At 41.9% G+C, this 25,690-nt stretch overlaps 2 protein-coding genes and 1 pseudogene across 6 annotated transcripts in view; all 3 read left to right on the forward strand.

The window, feature by feature from the left end:
• Positions 1-18,752, forward strand: part of KIAA0391 (KIAA0391 ortholog) — a 149,322-nt gene extending 130,570 nt beyond the window's left edge. For all 5 annotated transcript variants that reach the window (XM_025392345.1, XM_025392346.1, XM_025392347.1 and 2 more), the window contains 3 exons: positions 11,121-11,269; positions 15,097-15,292; positions 18,119-18,752. In XM_025392345.1, coding sequence (XP_025248130.1) covers positions 11,121-11,269; positions 15,097-15,292; positions 18,119-18,250 — 477 coding nt within the window. In that variant the 3' untranslated portion in view covers positions 18,251-18,752. The remainder of the gene's footprint in view (positions 1-11,120; positions 11,270-15,096; positions 15,293-18,118) is intronic.
• Positions 6,752-7,330, forward strand: LOC112628978 (annotated as a pseudogene).
• A 4,579-nt stretch (positions 18,753-23,331) lies between the features above and the next one.
• PSMA6 (proteasome subunit alpha 6) overlaps positions 23,332-25,690 on the forward strand; it is a 43,624-nt gene continuing 41,265 nt past the window's right edge. Inside the window, exon 1 of the mRNA XM_025391282.1 lies at positions 23,332-23,492. Within this exon, the coding sequence (XP_025247067.1) occupies positions 23,474-23,492 (19 nt within the window). The 5' untranslated portion in view covers positions 23,332-23,473. The remainder of the gene's footprint in view (positions 23,493-25,690) is intronic.

The following is a 25,690-nucleotide window of genomic DNA, read 5'->3' on the forward strand; positions in this document are numbered from 1 at the left end:
AACTCCTGACCTCAAGTCATCCACCTGCCTTGGCCTCCCAAAGTGCTGGGACTATAGGCATGAGCCAACAAGCCCGGCGTGTGCTTAGGTGTGATCTTGGCTCACTGCAGCCTCCACCTCCTGGGCTTAAGCGATTCTCCTGCCTCAGCCTCCCGAGCATCTGGGATTACAGGCGCCTGCCACCACACCCAACTAATTTTTGTATTTTTAGTAGAGATGGGGTTTCACCATGTTGGCTAGGCTGGTCTCGAACTCCTGACCTCATGATCCGCCCACCTCGGCCTCCCAAAGTGCTGGGACTATAGGCATGAGCCACTGCAACCTGCCTTGTGCTGATAGATAGATAGATAGATAGATAGATAGATAGATAGATAGATAGACAGACAGACAGATAGATTTTTTTTTTTTTTTTTTTGAGGCAGAGTCTCGCTCTATCACCCAGGCGGGAGTGCAGTGGCACTATCTCGGCTCACTGCAAGCTCTGCCTCCTGGGTTCATGCCATTCTCCTGCCTCAGCCTCCCAAGTAGCTGGGACTACAGGCACCCACCACCACGCCTGGCTAATTTTTTTGTATTTTTAGTAGAGACGGGGTTTCACCGTGTTAGCCAGAATGGTCTCGATCTTGTGACCTCATGATCCACCCACCTTGGCCTCCCAAAGTGTTGGGATTACAGGCGTGAGCCACCGCACCCGGCCTGTGCTTATCTTTTAAAGCCTTCTTATATTTAGAAATGCATTCCAACATACTTACAGGTGAAATGATATGTCTGGGATTTGTTTCAAAATAATCTGACAGAAGGAAGTGAATGGGTATATAGTTGAAATTAGATTGGCTGTGAGCTGATAATTATTGCAGCTGAGCGATGTGTACATGGCAGTTCGTTATGCTATTCTGCCTGTTTTTGTTTATATTTAAAATTTTTATGATAAAATCCTTTTTTGTTTGTTTTTTGAGACTGAGTCTCGCTCTGTCGCCCAGGCTAGAGTGTAGTGGCACCATCTCAGCTCACTGCAACCTCCTCCTCCCAGGTTCAAGCAATTCTCCTGCCTCAGCCTCCCAAGTAACTGGGACTACAGGTGCTTGCCACCATACTCAGCTAAGTTGTTTGTATTTTTAGTAGGGACTGGGTTCCACCATGTTGGCCAGGCTGGTCTCAAACTCCTGACCTCAAGTGATTTGCCTGCCTTGGCCTCCCAAAGTGCTGGCATTACAGGCGTTAGCCACCATGTCTGGACTGATAAAATCTTTTATTGTTGTAAAATATATTTAATATAAAATTTACCATTTTAACTGTTTTTCAGTATACAGTTCAGTGGCATTAACTACTTCATGTTGTTGTGCAACTATTGCCACCATTCATCTCCAGACTTTTGTCATCTTCCGAAACAGAAACTCTGTATCCCTTAAACAATAGCTCCTCATCCCCCCTCCCTGCTGCCCTGACAACCACCATTCTGTGCTGTGTTTATGAATTTGAACTTTAGGTAACTTATGTAAGTGGAATCATTTGGTATTTGTCCTTTAGTGTATGGCTTTTTTCACTTAGTTTTCAAGTTCATCCATGTTGTAGCCTGTATTAGAATTTCATTCCTGTTTAAGGCTGAATAATAATCTATTATATGTATATACCACATTTTATCGATCCATTCATCTTTCAGAAATTGACATTTGGATTGCTTCCAAAACAGTTTTTAAGTTCTTTCCTGGAGGTATCCCATAATGAAGGTTCTTATAAATGAGGTATATTGATGATATTTATCTTGCTGACGAACAGACATAGAATGTTTAATTTCTGAAGACATCAGATTCCAAAGGCTTTAGAGTTTCTGAACAGCTACAATCCATACAACCTCAGGAAGTGCCATAGACTGCAGAGGAGGAGGTAAAAAGGTATAAGCACAGGGAAAGGAAGTTAACATTTGCTGTTTAGGATTACTCAGCAAAGCTCTTGCTCTCATTGGCCTCTCTTACCTCCCAGGCAGATTTTCTGTTTCCGGAGCATCCCTACTCAGTTATTTCTAACCCTTGCTCTCATTGGCCTCTCTTACCTCCCAGGCCGATTTTCTGTTTCCGGAGCATCCCTACTCAGTTATTTCTAACCCTTGCTCTCATTGGCCTCTCTTACCTCCCAGGCAGATTTTCTGTTTCCGGAGCATCCCTACTCAGTTATTTCTAACCCATGTAGCCCTGCCAACTATATTTTTACCCTAAGCTCAGGAACTACTTTTCATCAGTTTTATGCCAAAAGTTAGTGTGTCACATACAAGTAAAAAAAAAGAAAAAAATCTCATTTCCTCCTACTGGAGATAAGCCAAATTAGGGTAGAAGCCAAACCAGAAAAAGTTTAAACCAAATATGAATCTAAAACGTGTTTGTTTGTTTGTTTGTTTGTTTTGTTTGTTTGAGACAGAGTCTCACCATGTTGCTCAGGCTGGTCTCGAACTCCTGGGTTCAAGACATCCTCCCATCTCGGCCTCTCAAAGCACTGGGATTACAGGCATGAGCCACCGCACCTGGCAAAATATGTTTTTATTCTTCTGATTTTTAGAGAATTATCCTTAATCATCTTGAGGAAAAACGATAGACAGAAAATTAAAATTTAACCCCGATAGTAATCAGAATAAAGAAAATACAGTGGCAAAAGGAGACCATATTTCAAGGAAAAATGATTTTGTGAAAAGGAAAGGTGAAATAGTAGGAAATATTGGAAACAGAAACCCCAAATCATAAGAGAGAAAAAAAGAGTTTTAAGATGGTAAGTCTGACTTGAGTAAGCCTCCATCTTCCCATTCCAGAAGTCTGGGGCAAGTGTACTCCTTATCAGTAAGGGAAGGTATCACTAAGGAGGACCAGTGATGTCTTGTGTGGGATAGGGCAAGCAGGGGATGGGGACGGGGCAGAGTGATACCTTATTTTAGGTTAAGCTTGAGGTATTGGTTACTCAGGAGGTATTAGTTCTGGGATCAGTTTGGAATTTTAGATATGCTCTAGAATGAATTGTATATTGTTTATTTTGTTCTGCTATGTGGTCCAGACTCCAGAATTTATCCTTCCACTTTTATCACACAGTTTTGATTACCATAGCTGTATAAGAAGGACTAAAAATGAGGTAAACTGATTTTTCACTTCATTCTTTCTCTTCAAAATTGTTTGAGCTATTCTACTTCCTTTGTCTTTACTAGCTATAGCCTTCCAATTCATGAACCTGGATGGTGGTATTGAGTTCTTCTATATGCTTGCTGATTTTCTGTCTAGTTGTTCTCTCAATTGTTGAGAGAGGAGTATTGAGGTCTCCAACTGTAGTTGTAGAGTTGGCTATTTCTCCTTTTGGTTCTGTCAGCTTTTGCTTTCACATATTTTTGCAGCTCTGTTGTTTGGTACATACATTTAAGATTGCTATGTTTTCTTAGATTGACCCTCTTATCATTATATAACGTATTTTGCGTCTCTGGTAATTTTTTTCTGCTCTGAAGTATATCTTATTTAATATTAATGTAGCCACTCCAGCTTTCCTTTCATTGTTTGCATGCTATGTAACTTTTTCCATCCTTCTACTTTCCACCAGTCTATATGTTTATATTTGAGGTGAGTGTTTTTTAGATAGCATATAGTTGGGTCATGTTTTTTAATCCACTCTGCCAGCCTCTGTCTTTTAATTGGTATATATAGACTTTTTATAGCTCATACTGTTATTCATATGTTAGGGCTTATACTTGCTATTTATTTTTGTCTTCTATGTTTTGTCTCTGTTTTACTTTTCCTCCCTTCCTATGGACTACTGAACTTTTTTAGAATTCCATTTTTATTTCTGTATAATGGCTTTTTAAAATCTATAGTGTTTTTTTCTGGGTGCTGTAATTCCAGCACTTTGGGAGGCTGAGGCAGGTGAATCATTTGAGGTCAGGAGTTCAAAACCAGCGTGGCCACCATGGTGAAAATCGGTCTTTACTAAAAATACAAAAAAAAATTAGCCAGGCGTGGTGCCATGCTCCTGTAATCCCAGCTACTCGGGAGGTTGAGGCAGGAAAATTGCTTGAACCCAGGAGGCGGAAGTTGCAGTGAGCCGAGATCACACTACTGTACTGCAGCATGGGGGACAGTGAGATTCTGTCTCAAAAAATAAATAAAATAAAATAAAATCTATAGTGTTTTTGAGTGTATCTTTTTGTATAGCATTTTTAGTGGTCACTGTACGTGTTTGGGGGGTTTTTCTTTTTTTGTGGTTTTTTTTTTATTTTGGTGGGGGTTTTTTCAGATAGGGTCTCACTCTGTTGCACAGGCTGGAGTGCAGTGGCGCTCTCATAGCTTATTGCAGCGTTGCTCTATTGGGCCCAAAGGATCCTCCCAGTTCAGCCTCCAGAGTAGCTGGGACTACAGGCACACACCACCATGCCCAACTAATGTTTTTTATTTTTGGTAGAGAAAAAATCTTGCTTTGTTTCCCAGGCTGGTCTCAAACTCCTGAACTCAAGCTGAGGCAGAAATTAAAGAAAGAAAGAAAAAATAAAATTTAAAAAAAAGAGAAATAAGGTTTCCTATATTAGGCTGACTTGTCCCAGAAGCAGCAACAGGCACAGTCCAGACCCAAGAAAAGTCTTGATAATACTATCTAATGTGCCCTGAAGACTCTCCCAGTACTCCCTCAACTTAAGGAAGAGAAAAACAAATTTTCCTTTATCTTATAGTGTGAGTTTATAGACTCCTATTCTCTGTAACTAATAACTTCAAGTATTCTGCTTTACCTAAACAGTATAGTGAAAGTCATGAGCCGTCTGAGCAGGCCTGAGCTACAGCCACCTCGGTGCCATAGTGAATGTCATAGAATAAGCTAGTGCCTTGCCTAGGAAGGCACTAAGGCAAACCTAGATAACAGCCATCTAGGTTGCATAGCAACAGTCGTGTGTAATCCTGAGTTATACACCTATCACAGTTTTGATTAACTCTCTTTGTTCTGCCTCTGTATTTTTGCTTTCATACCACCATAAGTTTGTTTCAGGCTAGCCCACCCCCTTTTTGAAGGGTATGTAAAAGTCAAGTGCTGTCTTTGTTCTTAGCCCAGTTTTTTAGATGTTAAGTCTGCTAGGTCTGAGTGCACTCAATAAAGGTCTGAGTGCACTCATCCTGCTTTACCCCGAAATGTCTCTAGTCCTCCTGATTCCCACAACAAAGCAATCCACCCAACTTGGCCTCCCAAAGTGCTGGGTTACAGGTATGAACTACCACACCCAGCCAACTCTACTTGTTTTATACATACACAGACACACACACATACACAGCATCATAGTCTACTGATTTTTTTTTTTTTTTTTACCAAGTTTTCTGAGTAAGACTGCCTCTTTCCTGGTCTTTTGGCTAAAGAGAACAAGCCTTTGTTGGGTTTTGTTTTTTTTTGTTTTTTTTTTTGTCTGCACACATTGGCATTTCTAGGTTGACAGCTTCTTCAGCTCCAATTCTGGGATATATGTGGCAAAAAGAAAACCCAGGGAACTCACCACCATGTCAGTCCTTGTGTGCTGAGGTCTTCAGCCGGTTTGCCATTTTTCCCTCTACCTTTTCAAGTCTTATGTTCATTTTGTATATAATGTCCAAGGTTTTTAGTTGCACTTAGTAGGAGACATAGGGAGAAGTATATCTACTCACTCCATTTTCCCTCCTGGTTTCACTTTTGATCTAACGTAGAATCTTAAGTTGAATTTTTTGTATTTTTTTAAAAACTATTCCAAGTATACCTATGACACTGACTCAGCCCACTGGATCCAGCCTTGTAATTTACCCTAGAAGAAGTGGGTTCATGGCTGGACTGTCATGGAGTTTCAGGCCAGGGCTTTTATGCTGCACACTCATCTTTTTCCCCGTGTCTTTCATTTATTCTCCTTGTTTTCATTGTTTTCAGAGAGCTGCTTCTAGTAGAGACTTCTCAGCCATAAGATGGTTCCCCAGAGTAGTTCAAGATAGGCTTTTCTGCTCTTCCCTGGGCCCCAGTCTTTAATGTACTATTAGTAAACTCAAGACCATTTATCTTTTTTTTTTTTTTTTTTTTTTTTTTTTTTTGAGACGGAGTCTCGCGCTGTCGCCCAGGCTGGAGTGCAGTGGCCGGATCTCAGCTCACTGCAAGCTCCGCCTCCCGGGTTCATGCCATTCTCCTGCCTCAGCCTCCCGAGTAGCTGGGACTACAGGCGCTGCCACCTCGCCCGGCTATTTTTTGTATTTCTTAGTAGAGACGGGGTTTCACCGTGTTAGCCAGGATGGTCTCGATCTCCTGACCTCGTGATCCGCCCATCTCGGCCTCCCAAAGTGCTGGGATTACAGGCTTGAGCCACCGCGCCCGGCCAAGACCATTTATCTAAACCAGGATACAGCTATGAAGACACAACTGTATTTATCTTTAAGCCATGTTTTCCCAGTTGCCTGGAAACTTAAGCAATCAGTATCAGAAATAGTTTTTGTTTGAATTTTTTAATAATTGTATTATTATTATTATTATTTAGAGACGGGGTCTTGTTGTGTTGCCCAGGCTGGTCTCGAACTCCTGGCCTCAAGCAGTCCTTCTGCCTCAGGCTCCCAAAGTGCTGGGATTACAGGCCTGAGCCACCAGACCCAGCCTATGTCTTTTGAGCTATTTGAATCTATGAATCAAAGTTTACTAGTATAGATGTTTGCTCTTTTATTACTAACCCAACTTTTAAAATAGCTTATAAGATTATGTTTAAACATACATAGAATAGCTTTTTTTGCCGTGTCGTGAGAGAATGAAGACCATTCTCAGCAATCAGACTGTCCACATTCCAAAAAATGGTGACATTACTGTGAAGGGACACACAGTTATTGTGAAAGGCCCCAGAAGAACCCTGCAGAGGGACTTCAATCACATCAGTGTAGATTCAGTCTTCTTGAAAAGAAAAAAAAGAGGCTCCAGGTTGACAAATGGTGGGGAAACAGAAAGGAACTGGCTGCCATTCAGACTATTTGTAGTCATGTACAGAACATGATCAAGGGTGTTAACACTGGGCTTCCATTACAAGGTGAGGTCTATGTATGCTTACTTCCCCATCAATGTCATTATCCAGGAGAATGGATCTCTTGTTGAAATCTGAAATTTCTTGGGTGAAAAATATATCCTCAGGGTTCGGATGAGACCAGGTGTTGCTTGTTCAGTATCTCAAGCACAGAAAGATGAATTAATCCTTGAAGGTAATGACATTGCGCTTGTTTCCAATTTAGAGGCTTTGATTAAGTAAGCCACAGCAGTTAAAAACAAGGATATCAGGAAATTTTGGGATGGTATCTATGTCTCTGAAAAAGGAACCGTTCAGCTGGCTGATGAATAAGATCTAAGAGTAGTCCAGCTTCTGAAATAAGATGCCGGATGATTCCCGAGACCTATTTGTGATATTTAAATGATGCAAAAGACCTATTGATTTGGAAAGAAAAATAAAATAAAATAAAATAAAAATAAAAATAAAAAATAAATAGAACAGAAAGACTGGTAAATAGACATTAACAGTCTTTGGGTAATGAGCTGTGAGTCATTTGTTCTTTCATTTTTCAAGTTTTCAAATATGAGCTACTTTATGATGGATGAAAGTGGATGTTGGGCATATTCTTCAGCTAATCAGAAAATATTTATTAATGAAAAAAATATATTTATGACCCATCCAATATGTGTAGAGCCAGCATATAGGTTTTCTTAGTCTTGATAGTTACATAAGAAAATATTGGAGGCTGGGCACGGTGGCTCACGCCTGTAATCCCAGCACTTTGGTAGGCCGAGGTGGGTGAATCACCTGAGGTCAGGAGTTTGAGACCAGCCTAGCCAACATGGTGAAACTCCGTCTCTACTAAAAATACAAAAATTAGCCAGGTGTGGTGGTGGGTGCCTGTAATCCAAGGTACTCAGGGGGCTGAGGCAGGAGAATCGCTTGAACCCAGGAGGCGGAGGTTGCAATGAGCTGAGATTGTGCTACTGCACTCCAGCCTGAGTGAGAGAGCAAGACTCTGTCTCAAAATAATAATAATAATATTGGGTACTCCGTTACTAAAGGCAGGGACTATGGCTTAAAATTCTGTAGCTGTGATACCTACCATATGCCTTACACATAGAGAGGTTTAGGAAATAACTGCCTGAGCACAGAAACCATTGTTCCTAACTTTGAAGGAAAGAACTATATTTTACTAGTTGTAAATCTTTGGGTTTGGTGTCCTCAAGGTTGAGTGTTTCAAGGTTGAGTGTTTCAAGTGTTTTAAGGTTGAGCTAACACTCAAGCAGGTTTAGCTCAACCTGCAAGTTGAGCTAAACTTGAATCTGAAGTGGGCAAGTTGTGTCCATTCTTTTTTTTTTTTAAGAGATGGTGTCTCACTCTGTTGCCCAGGAGTGCAGTGGTACAATTGTAGCTCACTGTAGCCTTGAACTCCTCAAGCAATCCTCCTGCCTCAGCCTCTCATGTAGCCAGTACCACAGGTGCATGCCACCATGCCTGGCTAATTTTTATTTTATTTGTTTATTCATTCGTTCATTCATTTTTTTGAGATGGAGTCTTGCTCTGTCACCCGGGCTGGAGTGCAGTGGTGCAATCTCAGCTCACGGCAACCTCCATCTCGTGGGTTCAAGCAGTTCTCCTGCCTCAGCCTCCACAGTAGCTGGGATTACAGACGTGCATCACCATACCCAGCTAATTTTTATATTTTTAGTAGAGATGGAGCCATGTTGGCCAGGCTGGTCTTAAACTCCTGACCTCAAGTGATCCGCCTGCCTCAGCCTCCAAAATGCTGGGATTATAGGTGAGAGCCACGGTGCCTGGCCTAATTTTTTTTTTTTTTTTTTTTTAATAGAGACAAGGTCTTGCTGTGTTAACTAGGCTGGTCTAAAACTTCTTACCTCAAGCAGCCCTCCAGTCTCATCCTCCCACAGTGCTGAGATTACAGATGTGAGCTACCATACCCAGCCCATTCTGTGTCTTAATTATAGAACTAATAATTAGGGATAAAAAAGCCAACTACTCCTTACTGAAATAAGATTAGCAATGGAGTGGACAAAAATTCAGTATCGGTCCAAAGCAATAAACAGTAATATTTTTAAAATTCAGCTGGCCAGGCACAGTGGCTCATGCCTGTAATCCCAACACTTTGGGAGGCCGAGGCAGGTGGATCACGAGGTCAGGAGTTCCACACCAGCCTGGCCAATATGGTGAAACCCCATCTCTACTAAAAATACAAAAATTAGCCAGGTATGATGGCGCATGCCTGTAGTCCCAGCTACTCTGGAAGCTGAGGCAGAAGAACCCGGGAGGCGGAGGTTGCAGTGAAGTGAGATTGTGCCACTGCACTCCAGCCTGGGCGACACAGTGAGACTTCGTCTCAAAAATAAAAAAAAAATAAAAAATAAAAAAATTCAGCCCTTGCTAATTCATTATTAGATCATCAGAGTCTACATGTATATTGGATATAACATGTACTAATGTAATATTTGATAGCTGATTAAATAAATGAATTAATTTTATTTATTATAAGGCTTTAAATAATGTCCTGAAAATCTACAGAGGAGGAACTTATGAGTAAAGAGAAGCTAGACTAAACTAAATACCTTTTCCAACCAAGACCCAAGAAAATTAAGGATTTCTGCAAGACCTTTCAACTTGTAGTTTTTGTGGGCCTAGCAATTCTTAGAAATTAAAGATCTTTTATATTTCTGATATATGATTATATAATACAAGTTATAGTTTTTTCAGCTTTTGTTTTACTTAGTAATATCCATTTATAGCTTAGTTTAATAGGTGGTATAAAAGTAATTTATGTACTTTTCCTTATGAAAAATTGAGTATAGGCAAGCTCACCAAAGTACTAGATTTCTAAAAACCCAAGTCTAGACCTTTGAGGAGTTTATGTGCACACAATGAAGTGGAGGCCGATGGGAAGTGGAGAGAATGGGGATAAAGTAACTGACTGGAAAGTAGGCTACAGGGTAGAAATCGACAGATCTTTTGTAGAAAAGGGAATTTCAATGAAAGGAGGCAGTATTAGCAATCAAGTCATAACATAGAAAAGTCACTGTCTAGTCTAATCATTTACAAACTTAAAAAGAAGTAGAAGCCTTTATTCAAATCAAAACTTACGCAGAATACCAATGTGATAAATATATAAAGGTTGAGCTGTTTGGGTTGAAACAAGGTTTGAAATGTATAGGAAACGAAATCCTAGGAAACAAAATCCCATCCCTCTTGAGCCTCTCTATCTCTATCCTAGTGGGCCCCAAAGAGCACAGTTTAAAACAACTGAACTAGGCTGGGTGCAGTGGCTTACACCTGTAATCCCAGTGCTTTGGGAGTCCAACGCAGGAGAATTTATTGAGGCCAGAAGTTCAAGACCAGCCTGGGCAGCATAGTGAGATCCCATCTGTACCAAAATAAAAATAAAAATTTAGGCTGATTAGGCTGGGCATGGTGGCTCACGCCTGTAATCCCATCTCTTTGGGAGGCTCAGGCGGGTGGGTCACCTGAGGTCAGGAGTTCGAGACCAGCCTCACCAACATGGTGAAACCCTGTCTCTACTAAAAATACAAAATTAGCTGGCCGTGGTGGTGCATGCCTGTAATCCCAGCTACTTGGGAGGCTGAGGCAGGAAAATTGCTTGAACCCGGGAGGCAGAGGCTGCAGGGAGCTGAGATCACGCCATTGTACTCTAGCCTGGGCAACAAGAGCGAAACTCAGTGTCTCAGAGAAAAAAAAAAAAGCTGGACATGGTGGCTCACATCTGTGGTCCCAACTACTCAGGAGGCTGAAGTGGGAAGATTGCTTGAGCCCAGGAATTCAAGGCTGCAATGAGCTGTGATTGCACCTGTGCACTTCAGTCTGGACAACAGAGTAAGACCCTGTCACACACACACACACAAAAGAAAAACCTCTCTGCAATGTAACCTGACCAATAGGCAGATATTAGACATTAATGTGTAATAGGGAAGCATTTTCCTCAGGCTTTCAAAGATGGGAAATTATTATGGATTGTTTTCTTACCCTTTACCAGAAAATAGTGCTTTACCATTGAGGTGGCCTGCTGGAAAAAATCACTCCACTAATTTGAGAGTCTTCGCTTGACCTTTTGGGGTTCTGGCTTTGTGTTTTTTAGCTCTTGAATGTCGTCTCTCAACTAGCCAAACAGAATCTGCGACTGCTGGTCCTAGGCCGGAAGCACATGTTAAGACAGAGTTTCCAGTGGAGAAAGGATGAGATGGCAGAGGTGCAAAAGCAAGCCAGCTGTTTTTTTGCTGATAACATGTAAGTGTTGGGGGTAATAGGTGAATTATACAGTGCTCCAGACATCTGCTTATTAGTTACCTACTTTAAAACCTATTTTTTAAATGCATATGTATATGTATACTCACGCTCATTTTAAAAAAAAAAAAAAAAAAAGATTTGAGGCCGGGCGCGGTGGCTCAAGCCTGTAATCCCAGCACTTTGGGAGGCCGAGACGGGCGGATCACGAGGTCAGGAGATCGAGACCATCCTGGCGAACACGGTGAAACCCCGTCTCTACTAAAAAATACAAAAAACTAGCCGGGCGAGGTGGCGGGCGCCTATGGTCCCAGCTACTCGGAGGCTGAGGCAGGAGAATGGCGTAAGCCCGGGAGGCGGAGCTTGCAGTGAGCCGAGATCGCGCCACTGCACTCCAGCCTGGGCGACAGAGCCAGACTCCGTCTCAAAAAAAAAAAAAAAAAAAAAGATTTGAGACAACTTACAAAACTAGTTTCTTCTAAAAAAAAAAAAAACTACAGTTTCTATGGCAGGATAAACTTAAACAGATGAGGAAATCAGGATAAAGGAGAAGTGGGGAGAAGATAAGTCAGGAGTGAGATTAGTACACCGAATACATGCCATAAGATCCTAAGAAGATCATTTAGCAAATACTTGACCAACAGGAGCACTTTCTATGTTCTTGGAGAAAGAGCAGTGCCTTCTTAGAATTTACAATAAACAAATAAACAGGTAATGTCATTCCAGGCAGTGATTAGTACTATGGGGACAATAAAGCAAGGTAGATAGAGTTTAGGTAAGGGATAGTTCAGAGGGTTGTGAATGGGGTGGTCAAGAACAGCCTTTCTTCTGAGGGGGCAAATTTGGTGAGGAGTGAGTTATTTGAGAAAGGGGGAGAGGTGGTGGGAAGAACATCCCAAATAACATGAAATATTTAAAAAGCCCTGAGGCAGGCTGGGCTCACGCCTGTAATCCCAACACTTTGGGAGGCCGAGGCAGGCGGATCATGAGGTCAGGAGATCGAGACCATCCTGGCTAACACGGTGAAACCCTGTCTCTACTAAAAATACAAAACATCAACCGGGCGTGGTGGTGGGTGCCTGTAGTCCCAGATACTGAGGAGGCTGAGGCAGGAGAATGGCATAAACCTGGGAGGCGGAGCTTGCAGTGAGCTGAGATCGCGCCACTGTACTCCAGCCTGGGCGACAGTGCGAGACTCCATTTCAAAAAAAAAAAAAGAGCCCTGAGGCAGGCATAAGCTTAGCATGTGTTTGAGGAAAGCAAGAAGGCCAGTTGGGCTATAATAGCAAGAGGGAAAGTAATAAGTTCTGAGATTGGAAAGAAGGCAGAGACCCCAATACAGAGGAACTTACGGAACCTGGTAGACAAGCAGGAGGCCTAGATTTTATGCTAAATGTAAGGAGAAAATTACTGTTGAGCTGCAGCTTCCCAGGAAGCCAAAGGAACATGGTAAACATGGTCAGTAACAAAACCTACAGTAAGCTAGCCACAGTGGCTCATGCCTATAAAGACAGCACTTTGGGAAGCCAAGGCAGGCAGATCACTCAAGATCAGGAGTTCGAGACCAGCCTGGCCAACATAGCAAACCCCATCTCTACTAAAAATACAATTAGCCGGGTGTGGTGGCACACGCATGTAGTTCCAGCCACTTGGGAGGCTGAGACAGCAGAATCACTTGAACCTGGAAAGCGGAGGTTGCAGTGAGCTGAGATCGTGCCACTGCACTCCAGCTTGGGTTACAGAGTGAGACAGTCTCAAAAAAAAAAAAAAAAAAAAGAAACACCAACCTACAGTAGCTATAAAGTAAGGAAAAAGATAGCTAATTAGGAGGACTACAGATCCGCAACAGCACATGTGAACTCAGTGCACTCTTGTGCATTGAGGTTTTCATATTGTTTATGCTAACAAAACTTTATTTCCAACTTTGCTTAGATAATGAATATCTATGCCTCAGCCCCAAATCTAGATTTCATAGTCTGAATGTGATAACTTCAAGATTTGTCAGTATTCTCCAAATCATTTATTTTATTTTATTGAGACGGAGTCCTGCTCTGTCACCCAGGCTGAAGTAGTACAGTGGCACAATCTTGACTCACTGCAACCTCTGCCTCCCGGGTTCAAGCAATTCTCCTGCCTCAGCCTCCCAAGTAGCTGGGATTACAGGCACCCGCCACCATGCCCAGCTAATTTTTTTATTTTTAGTAGCGATGGAGTTTCACCATGTTGGCCAGGCTGGTCTCGAACTCCTGACCTCATGATCCGCCTGCCTCTCAGCCTCCCAAAGTGCTAGGATTACAGGCATGAGCCACCTCGCCTGGCCCCCAAATCATTTATTATTTAAAAAGTGCAGTGGTTCTCAATGCATAAAGCAAGGGAGAAGCAAACCTCTCATCCAGTTCCCAAACCACATCCCTTCTTTTTTTAGCTGGAAGATGGTGCTTCCATTTCTCCAAGAGCAGAAGACCTAATGGCAACATTGGGTAGACAGTAAGATTGCAGGCTTGGGAATTAGTTTACCCAGGTTGAGATCATGGCCCTGCCACTCCATGTTTGGGAAAAGTGTTTCCTTTCTCTCTGTCTTCCTTATCTCCTGTGTAACCTTTATGGGGTTGTTTTAAGGATTAAATAAGATAATACCTGTAAATAACTCATGTAAAACTCTTGGCACAGCACCAAGTACATGAAAACCATTTATTTATGTTAGTTGCTGTCATGATCATTATTGTTTTCCTTATATGGAAGAATTAGATAAATTTGAAGCGTTATGACCAAGAAACCTGTCGGAAAGTGGTCTCACTGCTTGGTTTGGGGTCTGTATTTGTTGCATCAGCTGAAGTTCCAAACTCAGTTGTAACGATCAATTCACTTACCTTCTGTGGCTTTGGATTTGAATATTTAAATGTTTATCACTAAATCTGTTTTCCATTAATGTACTAAAGAAGCTTTTCAAACATACACTAGAGAGAATAGTGTAGTGAATAGTGAGTCCCCATGTAACTGTCACCCAGCTCCAACAATTACCATCATTTTGCTAATTTTGTTCTATAAACCGCACACTTTTTTTCTTTTTCTTTTTTTCCTGGAGAGTTATAAGGCAGATTTCGTCATTTTATCATTTCACTTGAAATACTTCAGGATAAAGAAAACTTTAAATCGTCCTATTTAGGGTCATTTGAATCAAGGCATAGGGCATATCACAAGTTGCAGTCTGAATCTCCTAAAGCAAGGCCGTTACTGCCATTTTTACAGCACGTTTATTAAAATGATAAGTGCTAAGGTTGATGGTCTGTTGGAGGCTTTGAGTCACTGGCTCTTACCAAAGAAGATGTTTTGGGGTGCTGATCCAGGTGACTGTCTAGAAGCTGCTCTGAAATACCAGTTCAGCTTCAGGGGCAGCCAGTTATTTGGTGGCTTGCAAGAAAGTCTCATCCTGCCCTAGTAGTATATTGGGTGTTTCTTGAATTTGGGTGAAGAGAGAGGGAAAAGGTGTGCTCTGTGATAGATAAGGCAAATACGAAAAATGCCCAAAGAGAAGCAACTTTTAAGTGTGAGGAGAGCACTGTTAGAATTCATCGTTCTAGTGGAAGAGTCCAGTAAGCTGTGAGAATCCCAGGCATAGCATTCCATTCCCCTCAGCTTTCCATCTGTGTTCTAGATGGTATTGCTTACCAGCTAAGGACTTTCAGGTAGTTCTTAAGTATTACTAGGATCATGCTGGTCAAGAATTCCGAGGCACCTCCAAGGAAAGTAAGTAAAAAGTGTAGCGAAAAAACGCTGTCTTCTGCCTCTTCAGCTGTGCTTGATTGTGTCCTTTCTTATGCCTGGTTCAGCTCGAAGGATGATCCATTCCTTCTGTATGCCACACTGCACTCCGGGAATCACTGCAGGTTTATCACAAAAGACCTGATGCGGGACCACAAGGCCTGTCTGCCTGATGCCAAGACCCAACGCTTGTTTTTTAAGTGGCAGCAGGGACATCAGCTGGCAATTATAAATAGGTTTCCAGGATCAAAACTGACCTTTCAGGTAATGGTATCTGTTCTCTATGTAATATTAACAGAGTCAAGTATACAGTAAGAATGTGGCATAGAAAAAGAGTGTCACATCTAATTGAAGGTTCTAAATGCTTTATTTTTCTCAGTTTTAGGTTAGTATTTATTACTAGCCAGTTCCTAGAAAGAGTCTGCTAAAGGTTTCATAGGCCAACCTCAAATTAATTAAAACATTTAGGGGCCGGGCACGGTGGCTCACGCCTGTAATCCCAGCACTTTGGGAGGCCAAGGTAGGCAAATCACAAGGTCAGGAGATCGAGACCATCCTGGCTAACAAGGTGAAACCCCGTCTCTACCAAAAACACACACACAAAAAAAAAAATTAGCCAGGTGTGTTGGTGTGTGCCTGTAGTCCCAGCTACTCAGGAGGCTGAGGCAGGAGAATGGTGTGAACCCTGGAGGCAGAGCTTGCAGTAAGCCGAGATCACGCCACTGCACTCCAGCCTGGGCAACAGAGCAAGACGCTGTCTCAAAAACAAAAACCAAAAAACATTTAGGATATCACCAATTTTGACTTCAATTAATTATGTCATAAATTATGACTTTTTTTTTTTTTTTTTTTGGAGATGTAGTCTCACTCTGTCGCCCAGGCTGAAGTGCAGTGGCACAATCTCGGCTCACTACAGCCTCTGCCTCCTGGGTTCAAGCGATTCTCCTGTCTTAGCCTCCGGAGTAGCTGGGACTACAGGCACGTGCCACCACGCCCAGCTCATTTTTGTATTTTTAGTAGAGACAGGGTTTCACCATGTTGGTCAGGCTGGTCTTGAACTTCTGACCTCATAATCTGCCCACCTCGGCCTCCCGAAGTGCTGGGATTACAGGTGTGAGCCACCGTACCCTGCCATAAATTGTGACTTCTTATATACGTTTTTTATTTTTGTTTATTTGCAATAGCTCAAATTCCTTATTTCTTAGTTTGTTATACTTTTAAGTAATTTGTTTTCCCTGTTTAATTCATTTCTATGACACAGTCTCAATTGAATTCTCGTTTGATTCTAGTTAAGATATCTATAATATAAGGACATATCTTGTGTGAAAGCAAAGGTAGAGAATCCGAAGTGAGTTATTACAGAAAAGTACACTGGCCCGTGGTATAATAAATAAGGTTCAATGATCAGAAAATATTGGCCAGGCATGATGGCTCACGCCAGTAATCTCAGCACTTTGGGAGGCCAAGGTGGGTGGATCACTTGAGGTCAGGAGTTGAAAACAAGCCTTGCCAACATAGCGAAACCTCATCTCTACTACAAATACAAAAATTAGCCAGGCGTGGTGGTGTGTGCCTGTAATCCCAGCTACACAGGAGGCTGAGGTACAAGAATCGCTTGAACCTGGGAGGTGAAGGTTTCAGTGAACTGAGATTGTGCTACTGCACTCCAGCCTGGGTGACAGAGCAAGACTCCGTCTCAAAAAAAAAAAAAATGGAGTTTAGGGGAGTGGGGAGATGTTGGTCAAAGGAGAAAAAATTTCAGTTAGATAAGAGGAATAAGTTCCATGATGACTGTAGTTAATAATTAATAACAATGTATTGTATCCTTGAAAATTGCTAAGAGTAGATTTTAAGTGTTCTCACCACAAAAATTGTAAATATATAAGGTAATGCTCATGTTAATTAGCTCAATTTAGCTATTCTACAATGTATGCATATTTCAAAAACATGCTGTACATGATAAATGTATATAATTGTTATTCGTCAATTTAAAAATAAGTAAGAATGGCTGGGTGTAGTGGCTCACTTGTGTAATCCCAGCACTTTGGGAGGCCCAAAGCAGGAAGATTGCCTGAGCCTAGGAGTTTAAGACTAGCCTGGGCAACATGATAAGACCCTGTCTCTATAAAAGTAAATAAATAAGAATATCCAAAACAATAGATTTGTGGTAAATATGGTATCAAATGATACCATAGTGATTCAAGATATAGTTGAAGAACTATTAATTCTTAAGTATAATAAAAGGTATACAGATATTGATCTTACATTTATAAAATAAGACCTTATTTCTTAGAGATACATACTGAAGTATTACAGAAGAAATTACATATCTGAGGTGGGGGGGGGCACCGTATGGATGAAATAAGACTAGAGATGAATTGATAATGGCCGAACCTAGGTGATGAGTACATGGGAGTTCATGATACCATTTCTCTACTTTTGTGTGCAGTTGTTCCTTGGTATCCATGAGGAATTGGTCTCAGGACCTCTCACAGATACTAAAATCCTCAAATGCTTAAGTCCCTTATATAAAATGGCATAGTATTTGCATATAACCTATACACATCCTCCTGTATACTTTGAGTCATCTAGATTATTTATAATACCTAATACAATGTAAATGCTATATAAATAGTTGTTTCTGTATTGTTTAGGGAATAATGCCAAGAAGAAAAAAAGTCTGTACATGTTCAGTTTTTTTTTGTTGTTGTTGTTTTTTTCAAATATTTTCAGTCCGTGGTGGTTTGCCAGGGATACAAAGCCTGCAGTTATGGAAGGCTGACTGTATTTGAAATTTTTCACTCACACACACAAAACTGATAGAGCCAACAAAAGAACATCTGTCTTACATAAATGTAATACTTCTATAGAGAGTCTTTAGACGTAAAAATGAGACCCCTCAAAAAAAGAAACTCCTAATGCTAGGGCTCATCTTCACAGAGTTAGCTGCCCTTTGAAAATCCATTATTAAGTGAGATAATCCATTATTAATACTCTTCTGAAGCAAACTTGAGAAGTGTCAGAAAGAGAAATGGCCAGGTAGCCCTTTAGTGTTGTTCTCAATGTTTTGTTCTCTTTTTAATTCAACAGCATATTCTCAGCTATGACACAGTGGTGCAAACAACTGGAGACTCGTGGCACATACCATATGATGAAGACGTGGTAGAAAGATATTCCTATGAAGTACCAACCAAATGGCTTTGCCTCCACCAAAAGACATAGAGACTCTTACCTCTATGCTAAGTTTGTGTTTGGGTACCCCCTGGGTTGGAATCAGAGGCTCTTGAATTGGTGTTTGTTTAGAGCATTGCCTCTATCCTGAGGATAAAATGATTCTATTAACAGTGTTGATGTTGATTTTTTAATGAAATGAGATAAAATATCTTTTCATAACCAGCTGCATTTTTTTTTCCCTAACATTTGTTTTTGGAGGCTTATCAAGAGTTGGAGAACTCAGTGTAGAGCAAAACCTACATTTCTCCTACTGGGCCAGCTATTCCACTTAGCTTGGGTGACAAGTAGTGCTTTTGTTATCCATTTTTTGCTACTTCTGACCTTGCCTTCCAGGCCTACCAATAGCAGAACCAATCCATCTGTCCCTGAGAAACTCATGTTGTTTCAAATCCCTTCTTCCTCTTCTGACATAGTCTCATTCTCTATATGTTATGCCCTATCCACATGGAATCATTTATCGTCCTCTGTAAGAAACTGGCCAAGATACTAAGGCTTACTATTAATAGCAATTTTTAATTACTTATCATCCAATTATTTGGATTGGAGAAGAGGGGGCATTCACTCCTCTTTTTCTTATTTTTCTTGGAAAAAGAGTCTCACCTAACTGTGTCACCAGGGCTGGAGTGCAGTGACGCGATCACAGCTCACTGCAGCCTCAAACTCCCAGGCTCAAGCAATCTTCCTACCTCAGCCCTCCTGAGTAATTGGGACTGCAGGCATGTACCACCAGGCTTGGCTAATTTTTACATACTGTATTCAATAGTCAAGAACAGGCAAAAACTACTCTATTATGATAAAAATCAGAATAGTAATTGCCTGAGGAAAGGGATATGAAATAACTTTCTCGGGGTGATGGAAAGTTTCTTATATTGATTTGGGTAATAGTAACATAGCTATATGTATATATTAGTTAAAATTCTTCACAGTAAATATTTTAAATTGATACATTTACATTTATGACAATATACCTCAAAAAAAGTAAGTTAGGGTAAAAAAAGGTAATTATTTACATGAAATAAACAATGACCTCATTTACATCAAACCGTATACATGTGTACATTTAGGGTATGTATTATGTACAGAGAAACAATTCAGGAAAATCCAAGGAGGGGACATTTTATCTTCTTACCCATTTACTGAATGCAACATTACTGCACACCAAGACAAAAGAGCTCTCCAGGAAAACATTGGATATATTGAGAGTGTTAAAAGATACTGAGAAAGCCCTAATAAATTCAGTCTGTTTATTTTCCAAGTTTCATAAACTACATACTTAGAAAACTGTGCTTTCAGTGAGCTAAACTTCTTTTTTAAGGAACTATCATAGTTTTAAGAAAAACATTTTAAGAAGACAAAAAGTATTTATTAAGCCCATCTAAAAACTAATGCAAATTTCAAAAAAAGGAGCACATAGAGATAGAGGAGGAGGCCAACGTGGTGCCTCACACCTGTTAATTCCAGCACTTTGGGAGGCCAAGACAGGAGGATCACTTTAGGCCCAGAGTTGGAGACCAGCCTGGGCAACATAGGAAGACCCTGTCTCTTTAAAAAAAAAAAAAAAAAGATGGGAGAAGCTACAAGAAGAAACCTAGAACTTTAGAGCAGGAGTAAACCTTAGAGCATGTAAAGTCTATTTTGGAGATGAGGAACAGACCCAGAAAGATGACCTGGCTTCCCTGAGTCTCACGGCTAGTTAGTACAGACATTTCAGCCATAACCCACCTCTTCTAATTCCCAAATACTCTTTCTTCTACTGGCACATAGAGATGGGGGAGGAGTCAGGGCATGGTGGCCCACACCTATAGTTCCAGCACTTTGGGAGGCTAAATGAGAGAATTGCTTGAAGCCAGGAGTTGGAGACCAGCCTAGGCAACATAGGGAGAGCCGTGACGACAAAAAATTTAAAGATTAGCTGGGCATGGTAGCCCATGCCTATGGTCCCAGCTACTCAGGAGATTGAGGTGGGAGGATCACTTGAGCCCCAGAGGTCAAGGCTGCAGTGAGCTATGATCATGCTACTACACTCCAGCCTGGGTGACAGAGCGAGACCCTGTCTCAAAGGGAGGGAGGTAAGAATGAGAGGAAGGAACAGGGGAGTATGTCTTTTAAGGGCCCAAGTATCCTGAATGGCTCACCAGTATAGAACATTGTGGTAGAGAAATTACATTTTAAAACAACTCTAATACCATTTAGAAACAAAACCCTAACTTCTGCTTGAGATAAACTGAGGTACATCGGTCCCTTGTCCAGGAGTGGGGAACCAGTGTAGGGTTGCTCAGAGTAAGTTATGCTGCCACAGTGACCTTGAGGAGTGCAGGGATTCCCTGAAGGAAGCCCTGGAACCAGACACTTAGGCTGCCCATTTGTGTTCTGATCATTTGAGTGAAAAAAAAAAGCTACCTGTCAAGCAAGTTCCTGGACACCACGAGAAGAAATTACTTTAAAAGCTGTACTCTTAAATTGTTAGTATCTTTAAAATCAGTTGTGAACAATGAAGGATTTGAAAGAGCATTGACTTTGCCACTTAAAAGTATTTCTTTTTTTTTTTTTTTTTTTTTTTTTTTGAGAAGGAGTCTGGCTGTGTCGCCCGGGCTGGAGTGCAGTGGCCGGATCTCAGCTCACTGCAAGCTCCGCCTTCCGGGTTTACACCATTCTCCTGCCTCAGCCTCCTGAGTAGCTGGGATTACAGGCGCCCGCCACCTCACCCGGCTAGTTTTTTGTATTTTTTAGTAGAGACGAGGTTTCACCGTGTTAGCCAGGATGGTCTCGATCTCCTGACCTCGTGATCCGCCCGTCTCAGCCTCCCAAAGTGCTGGGATTACAGGCTTGAGCCACCGCGCCCGGCCCACTTAAAAGTATTTCTAAAATACTTTGTGCTTCCCCCTGGCATTCTGAATTTATACTCTTTTCCTCCTGCTGTTCTCAGACCCAGTGAAAAGAAAATCTCAAGGGAGAAGGCTGAGTTTATTCTCTCAGGGCTCTGTTGGGACTACCTCATCTGAGGTGGCTTGTTCTTCATATGCAATTAATTTTCTCCTCAAGTCTGTACTTAAATATAATTACTGCTTCCTTGGTCCTCTAGCAGATTTCTCACCGTTTTGTTTTTGTTTTGAGACAGAGTCTTGATCTTTTATCTAGGCTGGAGTGCAACGGTATGATCTCGGTTCACTGCAACTTCTGCCTCCCGGGTTCAAGCAATTCTCATGCCTCTGCCTCTCGGGCAGCTGGAATTACAGGCACGCGCCATGACGCCCGGCTGATTTTTCCTTTTTTAGTAGAGACAGGGTTTCACCATGTTACCCTGGTTGCTCTCAAACTCTTGGCCTCAGGTGATCCACCCACCTCAGCCTCCCAAAGTGCTGGTATTATAGGCGTGAACCAGCCGGCACAGCCTGAAATGAGGCATCTCTATAGTCCAGCAGCCCTACAGGAGGCAGGAGGGGAGCAAGAATAAGAAAGGAAATTTGTAGAAGGCACTTAGGATGAGCAGAAAGGATATAGGACCAGCTTTTACCTGCGCAGTCCTGGCCAGTGACAAGCAGTCTGCTTAAGTCTATGCTAAATAAACAAAGGAAGTTCCATTTAGAGCTCTACATAGAGGAAGCCATAGAAAATAACAGGATGAAAATACCAGAGACAGGAACACAGATGAATAAATGTAATAAAATTTGAGAAATAATCTTTAATTTTCTTTTCTTCATCTCCATTTATACTTTTTCATGATTTCCTGACATTCTGTCTCCCCAAGTTTAGTTTTTTTGTTTTTGGTTTTTTTGTTTTGTTTTGTTTTGTTTCATTTTTTGCCATTATTTGATCTGACAAGTGCTTCCAGAGGCTCTACTACATACACAACTTGCTTTTAAGTGGTAATTGAAATAAACAGGAAGACAATTATCTAGTCACTGATGGCAGCTAAAAATAGTTTGTTTTGCTACCAGAGTGCCCTCAGAAGTATACTCCTATCTAATGGATTGAGTTATTATGATAATCGTGATAATTTGTTATAAATAGCAGTAACATGGGAAGGTTTTTTTTGGTAACTTCTGACAAGAAATTTGATGTAGAGAGTTAATATCGAGCACATTAAAATGACTACCCCACTCATCTCTTCAGTGCTAAAAGCCAGCCCAAGAAGCAAATACTTAAGAAATCATGGCCGGGCGCGGTGGCTCAAGCCTGTAATCCCAGCACTTTGGGAGGCCGAGACGGGCGGATCACGAGGTCAGGAGATCGAGACCATCCTGGCTAACACGGTGAAACCCCGTCTCTACTAAAAAATACAAAAAACTAGCCGGGTGAAGTGGCGGGCGCCTGTGGTCCCAGCTACTCGGGAGGCTGAGGCAGGAGAATGGCGTGAACCCGGGAGGCGGAGCTTGCAGTGAGCTGAGATCCGGCCACTGCACTCCAGCCTGGGCGACAGAGCCAGACTCAGTCTCAAAAAAAAAAAAAAAAAAAGAAATCATTAGTAGGGGCTTTAATTTTGAATATGTTAAACATTAATTCATTTTAATGAGACCAGGTCAGTTTGCCTCATCACTCTCAGGTAGACTAGAACATTATATAGATAACAATTTCAGTTCACATCTAAATAGTTAAAGTCTACTATTAAAAGAGATTTCCTGGCCAGGCGCGGTGACTCATGTCTGTAATCCCAGCACTTTGGAAGGCCGAGGCGGGCGGATCACCTGAGGTCAAGACATTGAGACCATCCTGGCCAATACGATGAAACCCCGCCTCTACTAAAAATACAAAAATTAGCTGAGCGTGGTGGTGTGCACCTGTAGTTCCAGCTACTCAGGAGGCTGAGGCAGGAGAATTGCTTGAACCCGGGAGGCGGAGGTTGTAGTGAGCTGAGATTGCACCACTGTACTCCAGCCTGATGACAGAGCAAGACTCCATCTCAAAAATAAATAAATAAATAAATAAATGCGTAGTGAGCTGAGATTGCACCACTGTACTCCAGCCTGATGACAGAGCAAGACTCCATCTCATAAATAAATAAATAAATAAATAAATAAATAAATAAATAAAAGAGGTTTCTTGTGCTTTCTATGACTGCATCAGAACAGAGAATGTCAGTATCCAATAGGATACCAATGGAATTCCCTGACAATTCCATCCATGTGGCCCTGCTGGAGCAGGGTAGTGTCCTAAGCTGGGAGAATGGGATGGAGCCTCCACCTCGTGAAGTAGCTTCCTTTGGAGGTGGCTATGGCAGGTCTTCGGAGAGGTAAGTCCCTCACCCAGACTTGTTGCTTAGGTGTACTTATATTACTGATTCTTTGAAAATAAATCATTCTGGCCGGGCGCGGTGGCTCAAGCCTGTAATCCCAGCACTTTGGGAGGCCGAGGCGGGTGGATCACAAGGTCAGGAGATCGAGACTATCCTGGCTAACATGGTGAAACCCCGTCTCTACTAAAAATACAAAAAACTAGCCGGGCGCGGTGGCGGGCGCCTGTAGTCCCAGCTACTCGGAGGCTGAGGCGGGAGAATGGCGTGAACCCGGGGGGCGGAGCTTGCAGTGAGCCGAGATCGCGCCACTGCACTCCAGCCTGGGAGACACAGTGAGACTCCGTCTCAAAAAAAAAAAAAAAAAAAAAAAAAAAAAAAAAAAAAAAAAGAAAATAAATCATTCTTATATTTTATTCCTCTTTTCAATGACCTTGCTCTAGAATCCAAACCTGCTTTTTTTTCTGTCCTGTGTTCCATGACTGGACAGTCTATTGCTATTGTTATACGTATATATTTTTCTATACATATATACTCATTTTTTATTTTTCTATACATGTATACTTATTCTCTATGAACTCTTTCGTAACATGTTTTTTTTACCTGACAGAAAATGAAAAATTTTCCCCGTTATTATAGTCACTTCATCCTCATGTATTCTTTTTGTGTGTTTGTATGAGATAGAGTTTTGCTCTTGTTGCCCAGGCTGGAGTGCAATGGCGTGATCTCGGCTCACTGCAACCTCTGCCTCCCTGGTTCAAGCAATTCTTCTGCCTCAGCCTCCCGGGTAGCTGGGATTACAGGCATGCGCCACTATGCTCAGCTAATTTTGTATTTTTAGTAGAGACAGAGTTTCTCCATGTTGGTCAGGCTAGTCTCGAACTCCAGACCTCAGGTGATCCGCCCACCTCAGCCTCCCAAAGTGCTGGGATTACAGGTGTGAGCCACCGCACTCGGCCTCATGTATTCTAATAATTAATAATGTAAATTCATAAAAAGGGGCAGCCACCTTAAACTAGAGCATTGCTGGACACCATCAAATACTACTTGCTACTCAAGGCTTGCTTTATTCAGAAGGAAATCTGTATTCACAGAAGCTGAACCCTGATAATAGCTATTGGCTCAAATTAAGGGTCACGTCCTTTGGCACTTAGTGCTATTCTGGTAGGAGTGGTCAAATCCTTGATGTAATGGGTCTTTTCTAATTCAGGCCCTCTGATCTCCAACTCCTAAAAAAGTAAACTCTGGTCAGACCGTGTTTTTGAAGAGAACATCTAAGGAACAATTGCTGCTTTACACAGATAAAGAACTTTTTATTTTTTAAAGCAAATCATGTAACTCTTCGTTCATCAACACACCAAGGGAAGTTTATGTGAGGAAATCAGTATTGATTAGTTTGTACGTTATACATGTTATAAGAATGTACTTTTCGGCCTGGCATGGTGGCTCACTCCTGTAATCCCAGCCTTTTGGGAGGCCGAGGCAGGTGGATCACCTGAGGTCAGGAGTTCGAGGCCAGGCTGGCCAACATGGCAAAACCCCGTCTCTACTAAAAATACAGAAAAAAAAAATGTGCTTTTCTTCCACTCCCACTACCAGTATCACCAGAGATTCCAACTCCATCCACATTTTGGTCTCATTGTTTCTTTTCTTTTTTCTTCTTTTTTTTTCTTGAGTTGGAGTCTCACTCTGTCACCTAGGCTGGAGTGCAGTGGTGTGATCTCAGCTCACTGCAACCTCTATCTCCCGGATTCAAGCGATTCTTATGGCTCAGCCTCCCGAGTAGCTGGGATTACAGGCACGCACCACCATGCCCAGCTAATTTTTGTATTTTTAGTAGAGAGAGGATTTCATCATGTTGGCCAAGCTGGTCTTGAACTCCTGACCTCGAGTGATCAGCCCACCTTGGCCTCCCAAAGTGCTGGGATTACAGGCATTAGCCACCGCACCCAGCCTGATCTCATTGTTTCTTAACTCCAGTCTCATGATTTGTTGTTGTTTGTTCTAGAAATGGAGTCTCACTGTGTTGCTCGGGCTGCAGTGCAGTAGCTATTCACAGGTGTGGTCATAGCTCACTGCAGCCTCAAACTCCTGGGCTCAAGCGATCCTCCTGCCTCAGCCTCCCAAGTAGCCAGGATTACAGGCACGCACAACCATGCTTAACTGATTTTGTGATTTTTGGCTCCCTATGAGATGGC

This window comes from Theropithecus gelada, chromosome 7b (assembly GCF_003255815.1).
Source record: "Theropithecus gelada isolate Dixy chromosome 7b, Tgel_1.0, whole genome shotgun sequence".
NCBI lineage: Eukaryota > Metazoa > Chordata > Mammalia > Primates > Cercopithecidae > Theropithecus > Theropithecus gelada.